The following is a 15946-nucleotide window of genomic DNA, read 5'->3' as shown; positions in this document are numbered from 1 at the left end:
AATCAGTGAACAACTGCTAATGGGTATAGGGTTTCCTTTGGGGTGGTGAGAGTATTACAAACTTAGACTGCAATGATAGTGTACAACTCTGTAAACACACCCATTAAATTACACATTCTAAATGGGTGAATTTTACGGTCTGTGAATGATTTCAATAAAGATTTTTTTTTTAAAGGAGCTAATGTCAAAGACTTCCCTTTTTAAGTTATTGCCAATAAAGGGAATTTCTAGGAAACCAGAAACCTAATCACAGCACAATAAACACTGGTAAACAACATTTATCTTAACCCTGTATAACTTCATAGCACATTTGTTAATTTAAAAGGAAAATTAGGTTTCTTTTTAAGAAGGTATACTACATATCCATTTCTTAAACAACATTTAATTGTGACTTTTTAAAAAAAAGTTTATTTACTGAGAGAGAGAGAGAGAATGAATGAATGAATGAATGAATGAGTGTGCCAGCAGGGGAGGGGGAGAGAAAGAAGGTGGAGAACCCAAAGCTGAAAGCCCAATGTGGGGCTCGAACTCACAAACTGTGAGACCATGACCTGAGCCAAAGCCAGACAAGCGACTGAGCCACCCAGCCGTACCTAATTTTGATATTTAAATTATGTAATTATTTCAGGAAACTTTTGTTTGTTTAGTTAACAAAAATAATTTGAACAGATGTTTAAGTCTACATAAAGGAAACCACTGATTCAAATGGCTACTTCTATTAGTGATCTAAATAGCAATCACTAAGCTAGAGCAATACCAACTATCCAAGGATGTGGGAGCTTGTAAAAATCTGGTATCTTCTCTGAATCAAAATACCATTTAAAGACTGCCCTCAAATCCTCAGAACTTCCTTTCCCTGCTCAAAGCTATTTTTTCTTTCCCCAAGCATGAAACTATGACAGTTTTCATGCTCTTAATTCTTGACTGGAAAAGAATTTTTTTTTTTCAACTTGTAAATAAGGCCACTATTTAAGATTAGTTTGAATGTGCAAACTTTTCTATGGAACAAATTACTACAGTCTGAATTCCAAAATAATTTTGTTCACCGATACAAATGTCTATACTTTTCATTAGTTGACTGGTATTACTTTTTAAGAGCTTTTAGCCCGGGGCGCCTGGGTGGCTCAGTTGGTTGAGTGTCCCACCTGGGCTCAGGTTATGATCTCAAGGGTCATGAGTTTGAGCCCTGCATCAGGCGCTCTGCTGTTAGCACAGAACTGCTTCGGATCCTCTGTCTCTCCGCCCACCCCCCAAAGTCCCTCCCCTGCTCGCTCTCAAAAAATAAATAAGCATTAAAAAAAATTAAAATAAGTTTATAGCCCAAACCAGCACTATCAAAGAGCAATGCAATATAAGCCACAAATGTAATTAAAAATTTCCTAGTAGCCATGTTAAAATAGTAAAGAAATGTGAAATTAACCACTTCTAGTTAGTGGCTATATATATTTAGCACACAGGCTTAACCCCCACAATTGGCATTCTGAAGACAAAGTTCATTAAAATGATATGAAGCAGATGGAAATGTATTACACGTTATAGGCACCATAGAATAGCTCAAATTGGTTACTGTTCCTAGTCATTCCCACAGTAGACAAATGTTTTTTTTTTTTTCCTTTCCCACTAGAATGTAAGTACCTTAGGAAAAGCACTATTTATTTATTTATAAGAAAATACATACCTTCTTTGCATACTGCTTGTTACATAATACTTAATGTTTGTGGAATAACATTGTTACGTTGTCATATAAACACACAGCATCAGGTAACTAAGTACAAGCCACTGAAACTATAACATTTAAAATTTTACACCGAACAAGTCCTCATTTGCTTCTTTTTCTATATCAGATTCAAATAATTTATTTTATTTATTTTTTAATATTTATTTATTTTTGAGGGAGAAACCATGAGAGGGGGAGGGGTACACAGAATCTGAAGCAGGCTCCAGGCTCTGGGCTGTCAGGACAGAGTCAGAAGCGGGCCTTGAAACCCGCGAGCCGTGAGATCATGACCTGAGCCAAAGTCGGATGTTTAACCGACTGAGCCACCCAGGCACCTCCAGACTCAAATGACTTAAAGAAAAACTTCATATTACATGTTTTTCCTTAAATATGATCATAGGAGTACTTAATACAGCAGCGTTACAACTAGAACCGTTAACAAGTACACAGCAATCTAATTTGATTTTCCCTTAAAAACATCACCTTATCGATTTTATGCAATAAAAACATCTTCAGAATTCTTGTTCTGCCTTCAAAATCAATTTATAAATTACATAGTCAATGTTTATGCAGAGACCTTTGTGTGGCTTGGCTAATGCAAATACTCAATGCACATTTGTTAATGTAAAATTCTGCTCTATTCTATAGACCAGAGTTAGTGTAGAAGCACTACGTTACCAAATTATATAAAATGCTTTCTTAAAATAAAAATAAAATGCTTTCTTATTTCTGGAACAGATGAGCTAAAGCTATGATAGAAGCATATGAACATAAATGTGTGTGTGTGTGTGTGTACAAAAGATGTGATTTGGACCTGTTACAATCATCTAATTTTGAGGAGGGAAAACAAGGTGATTCATTAAGACTTTATAGAGACCTATAATATATAGCCCAATATATATCAGTCAACATCCCTGTAATTAGGCAGACAAACTGCCATGTTTCAAAATAACATTAAAGCTTTGTGGGAGAGCTTTCTAGAGTTCTTTTCAAAATTAATATGCAAAATCAATCAAGAATATCACATACGCTTTTATGTCTATTAATAAACTTTCCCAAATGGATTATGTTCCTTGTTTAACGGAATGAAATTCAAGTGACTTAATGATTCTTAAAAAAATGATATCCTTATCTTCTTAGAAGAACTTATACCTATTAAAGTACAGTTGTCCCCTGAACAATGTGGGCCAACCCACTGAATTAGTGATGCCAACCCACTCCCACCCTGAATTAAAAACACATGTATAACTTTTGACTTTCTCCAAACTCCTATTACTGACTGGAAACATTACTGATAATATAAATAGTCAATTAACGCATATTTTATGTTACACGTATTACTGTATTCTCATAATACCTCATTTTTCTCACTTTTTCAGTAATTCTAGGCTATGTGGTTTGTCATTGAATTTTAATTGTTGCAACTTGCCAAAAAATTTCCCAATATATTTACTGAAAAAAAAAACTGTGTGTAAGTGGACTCATGGAGTTCAAATCGAGGTTAAGGGTCAACTGTACATTTAAATGATAGTCTACTGCAGTGTTTGGAAATTACTGTATCTCTTAAAGGGACTGTGGATTACCTTTTAATGTTTTATCTGAAGAATTCTGAGAAGATAGATATTGGCAGAGGTGGTAACCAAATTCCCATAGAAAACCAGAGTAACTAGAGCAAAAGCAAAACCCCACGGATATTTATAACTAAACTATTTGGCAAGGCATTCCTAGGAAATTCCAAAATACTGAACGGGTTAAGGACAAAACTGGCTACTGTGTAGCCACAATAGCCTCCCACTATCAGCATCTATGCAAAAAAAAGCAAAGGAACGGAATGGGGCATTTGCTGGACTTGGTAAGAACTTCAAAGTAGCCCCCAAGCATTTATCGGAAATCATGGTGGGCCAATCTGGTAACAGCAGCTAAACCAGGGAGGAATTTTGTCAATTTCAGTAAGTGGGTGGATGCCAGATGCCTAGAGTAGGGCTTAAAGGGTTCAAGCCAACTTCTACGTACTTTTCAAATCGATCTCCCAAGGCTCTTTTCCAGGACTCAATATTGAAGAGAAACTTCCAAAGCAGAAATGGCAGGATAGGGACAAGGCAAAGAAAAGATAAAAATGAGGGAGGGGGGGAACACAGCCAGGGAACCTTAAAAAGCAAGCTATATATCTGCATGTGTAACTGAAAAGTATTTAGGTCATACAAAAATACTGTAAGAAACAAATCAGAAGAGTTAACTCTAAGCAACAAAAATCACACTAGAAAGAACTGCTCAAAACAAAAACAAAAACAAATGGTACCGGGGAAACCAGATATCCAAGTGCAAAAGAATGAAATCCAACCCTCACTTTACACCATATACAAAAATTAACTCACAATGGATTGGTGACCTATATGTAAGAACTAAACCTATAAAACCCTTAGAAGAAAACAAGAACTCCAGGACTTTGGGTTTGGCAATGATTTCTTGGATAGGAACCAAAAGCACATAAAACACAAGATATCACAGGTAAACTGGGCTTCATCAAAATTAAAAACTTTTGTGCAGGGGCACCTGGGTGGCTAAGACAGGTAAGCATCCAACTCTTGATTTCGGCTCAGGTCATGATCTCATGGTTTATGGGTTTGAGCCCTCAATCGGGCTCTGTGCTGACAGTGTGGAGCCTTGGGATTCTCAGTCTCTCCCTCTCTCTCTCAAAATAAAAATTAAACCTGAAAGCAAAAAATTTTTGTGCATCAAGAAAGTGAAAAGACACCCCACAGAATCAAAGAAAATATTTGCAAATCATGTACCCGATAAGAGATTAACATCCAGAATATACAAGGAAATCCTGCAACTTAAAAAAAAAATAGATAAAAGACTGGTTAAACTTTCTCCAAAGGAAACATATAAATGGCCAATAAGCATACAAAAAGATGCTAAAACATCATTAAGTCATCAGAGAAATGCAAATTAAAACTACAACGAGATACCATTTCACATTCATTAGGATGGTTACTATCAGAAAACCAGAAAAGAGCAAGTGTTGTGAGGATGTGGAGAACTTGGAACACTTGTGCACTGCTAGTGGGAATGTAAGATAGTGCTTATTGCTGTTGAAAATATAGCAGTTCCTCAAAAAATTAAACATGAAATCACAATGTGATCCTCCATTTCTGGGTATATACTCAAAAGAGTTGAAAGCAAGAACTTAACCCACATTTATTCACAATCCAGCAGCATTATTCACAATAACCAAAACATAAAAGGAATCCAACTGTGGTTCATACATACAATGGAGTAACGTTCAACCTTAAAAAGGAAGGAAATTCTGACACATTACAACGTGGGTGAATCTTGAAGACATTATGGTAAGTAAAATAAGACACACACAAAGAAGGACAAATATTGCATGATTCCACTTCTAAGAGATACAAGAATAGTGAAATTCAAAGACAAAATAGAATGGTGGTTCCAAGGGTCTGGAGGAGTGGGAGAATGTGGCATTCGCTCAATGAGCAGAATTTCAGTTAGAAAAAATAAAAAAGTACTAGAAATGGATGGTGGTGACGTTTGCACAACAATGTGAATACTGTACTTAATGTCACTTAACTGTACACTTAAAAATGGTTAAAATGATAAATTTTGTTAAGTCTATTTTACAATAAAAAATCACAAAGTAAAACAGTAACACACTTCCAAACTACTAGACACTAAAAATGATTCAAAACACAAAACGTAAGTAAAAAAGATATGAAATCACATATCGAAAGATCGCATTACACACTTGAGTATATTAACCCAGAACAACCAGCACCAAGACACACTGTAGTAAAATTACTGGATTGTAAAGGAAAAAAACTGGCCATTTAGGCAAAAATAAATTGAAGAAAACTAGATTACCACCAATACTCGTGCTTTACGCCAGGAAAAAAAAATGTGTAACATATTTAAGATATCTAAGAAAAGAAAGCAGGAGCCGAGAATTTTATACACAGCAAAACGGACCTTGGGTCTAAAGGGCAAAGATAAATTATTATCAACATACAAGGATTCAGAGAATATGGTTTCCATCATCTTCAAGAGAACTTCTAACAATCAAAATGACTAGAGACTTAAACAGAAGCACTGGTAGTGAACAAAAATGGTTACTTGCAGAACTAAGATTAAATAAAGATTGAAAAGAAAAGTTGTGTAATAGCTATTTAAGATAACGTAGCTATAATATGACCTTAAAAAACATGGATGAGATGGGAGAGCAAAACAAAAACATTTTATTGTTCTCAATAATTATACTGCTGATGACAAAAGTACTGTTAGTCTGAGACTTACTTGTGTAATATGGGGTTAAGTTAATGAGTGATTATGGGATAAAGTCTCTAATCCCACATTCTTAACAACTAAGATTTTGGTGTGAAAGGTCACAGAAATGTACAAAAGACAGGTTAAATAAAAAATGCTGTTATTTTGAATTAGCAAATTCCTGAGGTAAAGAATACATTTAAAATAAATAGATAAAACAAGTCTGGTTAATGTATACTTTATATATTTAATGTGTAAGTAAATCATAAACATTTAACATACCAATGTACATAATGAATATATATTTACCATACTAAATATTTCCTCATTCTGTTCACTGAAGATGCCTACAAACAAGACCAACACAATAACAATGAGTATCCCTAATATCCAGCTCCTGGTTTTGAAATACCACTTCCTACTAAAAGAAAGGAGGGTTTCTGAAAGAAATGGCTATTACAGCTGTGGAGAAGGAAATGTACAAGATGAGCGTGGAACATCGTGCTATAACAGAGTGAGGAAGCTATCCAAGATTATTGGGGTATAGAATTACCATATGGTCTAGCAATGCTATTCCTGCAACCAAGAGAATCCAAAACCATACGTCCCCCTGAAAACTTATATATAAATGTTCACAGGAGCAAAATAATAGCCAGAATGTGCAAATCACTCAAATGTCTATCAACTGATGAATGGATATATAAAATGTGGTATAATGGTAGTCCGCAAGAAAAATAAATGAAGTACTAATATGTGCTACAACACAGATAAACCTTAAAAACATTATGTGGTCAGAGAAAGAGGCCAGTCAAAAGGACCAAATATTGTATGATTCCACTCATAGGAAATGTCTGGAATAGGTTGGGGGTGGAGGGAAGAATGGGAATAGACAGCCAAAGAACGTAGGGTTTCTTCTTGGGGTAATGAAAAATTTTTAAATTCACACACAACTCTGTGAATACACCTAAAAAACTGCATGGAACTGTACACTTTTCAATGGGTGAAATGTACAGTATATGAATCACATTTCAATAAAGGTGGTAAATGTAGGGCAAGAATCATGTATTTTCCTTTATGAACCGTACCACTGGGTATCTAAATAGATGAATCACAGCATTTCATTATAAAAATATTCCAATTAATAAACCCAGAAATGATAGAATTAGAGTATCACAATGAACGAAAGGATCTAGGCCCTGATTATCAACAGCTACTAACATCATACACGATAAGACATTAGGGATCTGATGAAAGAACATAAAACCACCTGCAGTCTTGCCAAAGGGATCTAAAGTCAGTTTGATGAAATTTCTAGATCCAATTGGCAATTTGCAGGGAATTAAAGAACAAAGGAGCATGACAAACTGCAGCAGGAGTATACAATCAACAAAATGCAGACAGTTGGAAATTCTACGGTCTAATGCCCTAGGTTCTTCAACAGGTAAAATTTAAGTGAAAAGGCTGGAGGGGAGATCTATATATTGAGACTTAAAAAATCAAATATTTAATGCACAGGACTAAACTGTGGCATTTAAGAGTGCAGAATTAGGTGGTAAAACTGTATCAAAATCGAAGAAAGTGATTACTACATCAAGGATACTGGTTATTTTGTAGAGGGAGGAAAGGGTCTGACATAAGGGTGGGGCATATGGAAACACTTCTGGGATAGGTGGCAAAGTTCTCTTTCTTGGGTTACAAGGTTGTTTGCCTTTCAGCTATTCATTTGTTTGGTGGTTTTATGTTTGTGTTTTATTTTCTAATAAAAAGAAAAACCTACTTCAACGCATAATATAGTTATGCTATAGCAATAAAGGACACCAAATAGATGGAGTACAAAAGGATGTGAATAGGACCCAAAGAATAAGATAGAGACAGAAATTAAGAAGTACAAGAGTGGAGTTATCTTGGGAATGCTTCATGAAGAGTTGAAACTTCACCTGTTTTAAAATCTGACAGATCACATTCACATGAAAAGTGAAGAGACTGCACCATTTGGAAAAAGAAGGATGTGCAATGCATAAATGCTAAGTCTAAAAGGGCTAAAAGGGGAATCTGGGGCCTAAGTCAAAAGAAGACTTTATTGGATTTTGTCCAACTGATGTAAGCAGGTCAAAATCTGAGAAAATATTTTCACTATTTACTTGTCTACTGATCATCTCTTTAAAAAATACCAGCTTCAGGGGCGCCTGGGTGGCTCAGTCGGCTGGGCATCCGACTTGGGCCAAGGTCATGATCTTACATTTTGTGGATTCGAGCCCTGTGTCTGGCTCTGTGCTAACACCTCAGAGCCTGGAGCCTACTTCAGATTCTGTGTCTCCCTCTCTCCCTGCCCCTCCCCTGCTCGCACTCTGTGTCTCCCTCTATCAAAAATAAATAAACATTAAGAAAAAAAAATTTTTTTTTTAAATAAAATAAAAGAAAACACTAGCTTCAATACTCTGCCCAATTTCTTAAATACACTAGGGTCAGACAAAAGTGAGAACAGTATGGGATTAGGCAAGGAATTTAGGTTCAAATGCCTATCATATAATGGCTGCTTTGATTTTGGACAAGTCACTGAGTAACTGTATCTGTTTCTTCAGGAAGATAATACTTTAGCATCTGTGCAATTGATAGCTGAAAAGTAAATTTAGAAATCAGCTAGTCTAATAATCTCAAATTTACAACCCAGGAAACATGTGCTTGGTTAGTATCACTCTGAACAGAAAAGATACAAAATACTTCCATTACCCAGAAAGTTCTACTGGACAGCACTGCAGTATTTCCCAGTAATATTAATGGATTCTGAACATAGAATTATTCTTGGATTAACAGCTTTATTAAATTAAAAAGCAGTTGGTGCCATCTTAAAAATTACTTCCCCAGAAGTAGCCACACCTAAACCCAACTAGGACCAGTCCAATTCTATACGCTCTCACACAACAGCTGTGTCACATCTAAGAACTGGGAAACCAAAACCAACCCCTTTTTTTGTGCTGAAAAAGATACATATATATAGGCTTTCACAAGCAAGAAGTATTTCTGAAAGGGCACACAAGAACTGTTAACAGAAAATGTTTCAGGGCAGTGGGCTTACTCAAGCTGAAGAGAGGTTTATCATATTCCCTTTCTACCTTTTTCATTTACCATATACCTGTATTAGTTTTTAAAAATAAAAGAAAGCATTTAAAGTGTTGTCACTGGGGAGAGGACATATACAGAGAAAAATGTATAAGGAGTCATTCAACAGACCTGTGAGCAACAAGATTTTATCCATTACATTGTTTACCTTCTAGCCTGAATGGATGTGTTGGGGGATATTTTTACATTTAACTGCATCTACGTTACTATGTTTGAGAGAAATTTAGGGCTTTCACGGTAAAAATATAAACAAAAGCCTTGAACTAACCAATTCCCCCAAAATGTTTTCTTTCACAAAATGCAATTGTATGACAATGTTATCAGTAATTTGAATATAAAAAAGCAGTTGGTGTAAAGTGGATAAAACCTACTTTTAAAAAAGTCTTAAATAAATTTCTATTGCAGAGACTGTAATTAATAATTATAATGGCAGAATGCTATATTATTAAAGAACAGAGACTGTGGGCACTTCTCTAGATGTATACAAGAATAGCTTTCCTCATTTAAGTCTTTACAGGGGATGAAAGGAATGCAAAAAGAACATCTGCAAATTTCCAAATGACATCTACTAATCAAAAGTCAACTAAGATTATAAACATTGTGAACAAAAAGTGGTAATCAAATTTTATCACAAGCAAAAATACAAGTTCACTTAAGGTGTACAGCTAACTTAGATGTATAAAATGAAATGTAGATATGACATAGATGATGCAATCTTAGAAATCATTACAGTCATGGGGCACCTGGGTGGCTCAGTCGGTCAAGCGTCCGACTTCAGCTCAGGTCATGATCTCACAGTTCGTGAGTTCCAGCCCTGCATCAGGCTCTGTGCTAACAGCTTGGAGCCTGGAGCCTGCTTCAGATTATGTGTCTCCCTCCTCTCTCTGCCCCTCCCCAGCTTGCTCTCTGTCTCTCTCTAAAAAAAAAAAAAAAACAAAAATTTAAAAAGAAAAAAGAAATCATTATAGTCATTCCTTAAAATCATCAGTCCTAAATACCATCCTTAACTGTATACTCTTGGGACCTTAGCAGAAATATAATATATTAAATAAAAACAATACATTTAAATCTGGCATATTGGATACAGCTCCGATTGCTGCAGCTCAAAAACAGGCGATAAAACTAAGTAAAGAGATTTAAATGACCATGGATTTGGAGAACAGACCTATGAAAACAGACCATGACCATCAAAAATACAGAGACAACAGTGTACTCTCCACAATCTCATCTTAAGAAAATTCATTAGAATATAAGAAACAAATGCATCATAAACTTGACTAACGAAATTAATGAACAGAGTTTCTAAGAGAAACTGGATCAATATTTATTCTAAGGTTGATACTGGAGAGGATGTTCTCCCACAGTATAGAACTTGGAGATACTGTTGGCGCCAGGGCTTTTCTACTTCACCAGATTTATCTTGAGCTTCATGTTTTAAGGCCATTCTTTAATTTCTAACCCCAATTATATAAACCTTACTGCATCCAGTGAGCAAAGGGTAGACTTATCTAATTAGGTTACATATAGAAGTCACTTAGTGCAGACAGTGATCCAACCCTCCAAGAGAAATTGACAATAAAACTCAATAATAAAAGATAGTTTCTGGGTCACCAACACATGTCCACACTGACTTTATTCTCAAACACAACAGCGCTTAAATTTTAGGGGAGATATTACTTTTAAATTAGTCACCTTGGGAAAATACAATAAATCCACATAAACATTAAACATATTTTGATATAATTAATGCATATATTATAAAACTACATAAAGTTTGTAACTATCATCTCAAAATTTAAGCTTGTTAGTGTTTAATTTACTGACTGGTGTTCCGTTTGTGGTGAAACTCATGCTTTTTGTAAGTTTACTATGACATTCCATTATAACCCTATAAGAAAAAATTTCCCAATGATGTGGGGGAGTATGAATTTAAAAGTGACTCACATTCAATTTGAGACCACCCCCTTCACCCTAAAAGAATAGGGAAAAAAAAAGATAAAAGAGTGAGGCTGTGCAATTGATGCAAGAGCACCAATACAAATATTAAAACCACTTTTGATAAAATAGCAAAGGTAAAAAAGACAACAGTTAGATATGAAGGGTGCAATGTTACTTTTTAAAATAGAAATTAACATCAGATTTCAGATTTCAATTATCCTGCTAATAACAATTTAATGTAAAATGCTGAAGTTTACCTTCATACATATATGGCATTAAGTGGGGTAATAAAAATAATACTTCGGCTTTTTAATGAATGATGGCATTTAGGTAAATTAGGGAAAGAATGCAAGTGACCCAGGCTTCACCATTTAATTTAAAGGTCAAGCTGTGAATTTTGGCTGTAAGCAAGATACCTGTTTTAAAGCACACCAACCAGGCCATAGAGACAAATTATGAAAGAGGGAGGGTTCAAAAAGAGAAGTATAGTCTTGTGGTGAGATCATTACTAGAAGTAGAAAAGTAAGCCTGATTCAGCAAATGAGACCTCTGTAGCCACATAAAGAATTTCCAAAACTATTTTGACTTGTGATTTCTACCAGCATTTTCCAAGGCTACTTAAGGAAAGCCACATTTGTATTAGTATTCATTAGTTTACGACTGCCTTTGGAGCCAATTTAATAAAAATGTAATTCTCTCGATCTAAATTGTTATTGCCAAAGAGGCTTCCTCTCTCTTCCATAACACTATCACTGACCTAAGTTCTGTGCACAAGAATTAACTAGGAAAATGGAAATAGAATAAGACTCATGTAGATTTAAAAGAGAAAGAGAAGCAAAGGAGCCTTCGGGAGACCAAAATGTATACAAACACATATACTGTTCAAACAAGATAAACCTCTATGACAATCTGATAAACCAAATCACTTATGATCAGAAGAGATTACAACAGGAATCAATCTAAGCTATGAAGCTGTTCCTTCCAAATAGAAAAAAAAAAAAAAAAATTTTATGGACCTTTTCAAAGACTGTTTTCTTAGCAAAAAGGTCCTAATAACAATCTACCAATAGCATAGTCTTCCACAGTCTATTTTTTCTACACACGCCTTTCAGAATAACATTCTAAAAATAGCTGTGATAAAAAGAGCAAAAAATATAGTGAGAATTAAGACAAGGTTAAGTATGTTTAAACAATATGCAACTTTCTGTTAACAGATGCAACACAGTATGCAAGTTACTCTGAAAAAAAGACCAAACTCACACCTTTCACAAATTAAAATAAAATTTTCAACTAAACAGCATTACTCGACTTTTCAAGATTTACAGGTTGCAGGTTATATTCTTTAGTACTGGAGAATAAGTTTTACTTCAAAACTAATTATACACACCTCTGCCATTTTATGTTTGAAGGAAAATTTGACGTTTAGGTCACCAAAAACTTAAAGAGACAATAAATGCTGTGATAAATAGGAACGCTGACACCGTAAGAAATTACTGTTAGCAAATCAAATATTTCTGCTAAACATTTAACTTTCAAAGGATCATTTCAAAAGAATGTTTGAATTAAATTAAGCCCAATTCACAATATTTGAAACAATGAGTCCAATACAATTAAGATGTACAACAGAATGACTAGGCCAAATTACACTGCACATTACTATTTAAAATTATTCAAATGTTAACTATAAAATTTAAATGAATACCGATGTCATAAACTGTGAGAGTAAATGTTTCTTATTTACCTTTTATCTCAAAAACCTGGCAAAGCCTAACAAAGTGCCCAGCAGCTTGTCATCACAAATTAAAAAACTAGAAACATTTTGCATTTCAACCAAAACGTTTATCACACGGTTTACATTCACTGTTACCTTAGAACACTAAATCAAAAGTGAAATCCACGACCAACTTTTTTCTGCGTATCGATTTACTTCAAAATGTGGTTATGGTAAAAACAAGCAATAAGATAGTACTTACATTTCTACTGAATTTGGTGAAAGAATGGTGCATATAAAACCTGTGCATATAAACAATCGCAGTGTTTATTGTAAGCTGAGAGCTGGAACGTAACATTTAGGAAATAGCCGAGAAAAACAGGACCTAATTTCCAAAACAATTTTGATGGAAAATTCCCCACCTACGGTATTTTTCCAATGCTTACAGTTCACTCAAAACGAACCCCAAAACTATACACATAAAACAAAACCCCGCAGGGTGGTGGTGATGGTAGGCTCGACGCCAACTATAATAAGTGCTGAGCATTTCACTCCAATATTGCTATTAAGCCAGCCCGGGAAGGATTTATCAATGGCTACGACTCACTAAACTCAGCATCAGACAGTTGAAATGCGCGCGCGCACATCCATACAAAACCACGCCAAGAACATAAAGACCTCCAGTGAGCTCCCAAGGTACGAGACCCGCCATCAAACCAGCGAGGAACGCGGGGAGAAGCTGCGGAGAAGACTTCACGCCTTTCAGCATCGGTAACCCTTCCACTTCTCGGCCTCTTCTCCGACGAGAAGTGGAAATAGCTGCCTCTTTTCTGCGATAATCCCTAAAATTCCCCCCTGGCCTCGGCGGCCTTCCCATCCCCCGCCGCCACCACGCGCGGCCCCAAACAGATTACACAACGCAGTCTCCTAGCCCGCATTCCAGGACTCCTCTCCTCCCCTCCTTCACTGGCCGGTTTCGGCCTCCCGAGCCCAAGCTCCCCTTCCCTTACGGCGCGGGAGAGTCTCAGCGAAGGCCGAGGCGGCGGCGCCATGTTTGCGGGGCACCAGGCCCGGAGAACAGGCGACCGGGAGAATAGTGAGGGGGGACAGGGCGTGAGCGGCGGAGGGCCAAGAACAGGAAAGGATACACATTGAGACGCTGTCCCATGTCCTGGATGAGGTTGGCCGCCTGCTGGCGGTATGAGAGCTCTTTATCCGCCTCCATTCCGCAGCGGCGGCTCGGCGTGTTCTCCAGCTGTTCCCGAGTAAAGAACCAGCGAGAAGAAGCTCCACGGCCCGACGCCATGACACTTCCTCCTCCGCCCGCTCCCTCACCCACCCCCCTCCCCTCCCGGCTCGCGGACTCCCCGCCAAGGCCGCGCGACCCCGCCCCAGTCCGCTCGCCGTAGAACACGCACCGCCCCTTTTTACTCTTGTCGCTGCCCGTGCGCGTGCGCGGGGCCGCCTTGCTGCCTCGCCCTAGTCTTTTGCTTTCTTTTTCCTGCCCCGGGCCTCGCTCTTACGCACGGGACCACAATGCCCCGCGCCGCTTGTCATTTGGAGGCGCCTGGAGGTGGGGGTCTGCTCGGAAGGAAAAGGTCGGCGCGAGGGACGCTGGGTCTAGGATTGACTGGGTGAAGAGGCGGGGAGGAGAGGAGGGAAGGGGCTGGCCAGAGGTCGCGTAGAGAGGGAAGCGGGCGGGCGGTTGTGCCGTGAGGCCTGGGCGTGGACTTTGAAGTCCCGGTGGCGTTTCGGGCTGGGAGTCTGGTGGCGTTTGAAAGGGAGAAAAGCCGTACCCTTCTCCAGGCGCACGCCGCAACTTCCACTTTCTTCGTTTTGGTCTGCGCAGTCTCGTAGGCATTTCCCCGAGTTGGAAAAGTGTCCACGACGGAAAGCCTCTGCTTTCGGGCGGCTCTGCGGAGGACGCACCTGGGAAGAGTGCATGAGTAACAGCGCTCCACCTGTGTGTTGTGCTTTTTTTCCCCCTATGTTGTCCACAGCCACTTAGACCGTGGGGTTTATTTTTGAGATTTCTGGGCCAAAGGGTATATCCAGTTAGAAAGTGTAAGAGCTGAATTTTTAAACGAGATTTCGGTAGCGTGTTTTTAAACCACGCTGTGATTGAAAACAAAGTAAAAGGAGAAACAGTACAAGGTAACATTTTTGCTTAGTGGTTATAACAGCACATGTATCAATTGATTAATCTCTTCCGCCTTTGTAAGAGACTACTGCAGTAGAGTTTCTTTCCGCGAATAGATAGGTCTCCGACTCTGAGCCATTGCATATTGGCCTGTGAATAAAATTTATCTTCTAAATTGTAACTATTTGGGGGCACCTGGGTGGCCCAGTCTTTGAGCATTGGGCTCTTGATTTCAGCTCAGGTCATGATCCTGAGGTACTTGAGATGGAGCCTTACCTTGGGCTCTGTGCTGACAGTGTAGAGCCTGCTTGGGATTTTCTCACTCCCTCTGCCTCCTCCCCACTCGCGTGTCCTCTCTTGCTCCCATAAATAAATAAATAACTTTATTTGGCAAAGACTACAGAGAACAGGCAGAAGTATTTCTAAAAAGCAACCGATAATGCTTTTAAGTGAGTTTCTTATTAATGCTCCAGGCCTTTGTCCTCGTTTGGGGGCTTAGCCTATGTGCAGTGTATTGCCGTATTTTGGCTTTGGCTGTATCGGTTACATATTCAATATAGAGCTATTGATTTGGTTGCAGTAGGCAGTTTGTAACAGTTGTCTGCGTAACTTTATTTCTTACCTACATTGCTTGCTTCACACCTGTCCCTGCTTAGAGAAGTTCTGGGATAGATTGATTTAAAGCACCATTTATAAGGTGCTTACCCCCAACACTCATTATGATACAAACTTAAGAATATAAGAGAACTTCTCAGCTTGTTGAAGAAAATTTGTAAAAACCCTCCTGTTAGTATCATAATTAATGGTGAGAAACTAGAAGCTTTCCTGCTAAGGCAAAGATGTCCCCTCTCATCACACCTTTCAAAATTGTACTGGAAATCCTTGCTAATACAGTAAGAAAGGTAAGTAAAAAGTGAACAGATTGAGAAGGAAAAAAAAAATATGTTGAGGGATAGCATACTTTTTTGTAGGAAATTTCAAAGTATTGAAAAAAAAATGGAACAAGTGATTATTGCAAGATTTTAAGATACAAAGTTAT

The 15946-nt window shown here is 37.6% G+C and overlaps 1 protein-coding gene across 5 annotated transcripts in view; it reads right to left on the bottom strand.

Annotated features, from left to right (window-relative positions):
* The window catches only part of CCNT2 (cyclin T2), a 41131-nt gene extending 27029 nt beyond the window's left edge, over positions 1-14102 (bottom strand). For 3 of the 5 annotated variants that reach the window (XR_003971246.2, XM_030327655.2, XM_030327657.2), the window contains exons 1-2: positions 13916-14102; positions 13030-13111 (exon numbers count right to left, since the gene is read on the bottom strand). Coding sequence is in view for 4 of the 5 variants with exons in the window: in XM_030327655.2 (XP_030183515.1) it covers positions 13030-13111; positions 13916-14073 (240 nt within the window). In the remaining variant the exon portion in view is untranslated. Of the gene's footprint in view, positions 1-11062; positions 11090-13029; positions 13112-13915 lie in introns of all 5 variants that reach the window. The other 2 variants (XM_030327654.1, XM_030327656.1) reach the window with 1 other exon arrangement.
* Between the last annotated feature and the right edge of the window lie 1844 nt (positions 14103-15946).

This window comes from Lynx canadensis, chromosome C1, assembly GCF_007474595.2.
Source record: "Lynx canadensis isolate LIC74 chromosome C1, mLynCan4.pri.v2, whole genome shotgun sequence".
Classification (NCBI taxonomy): domain Eukaryota; kingdom Metazoa; phylum Chordata; class Mammalia; order Carnivora; family Felidae; genus Lynx; species Lynx canadensis.
The sequence above is the reverse complement of the archived record's forward strand: the minus strand, read 5'-3'. Positions and strand labels throughout refer to the sequence as shown.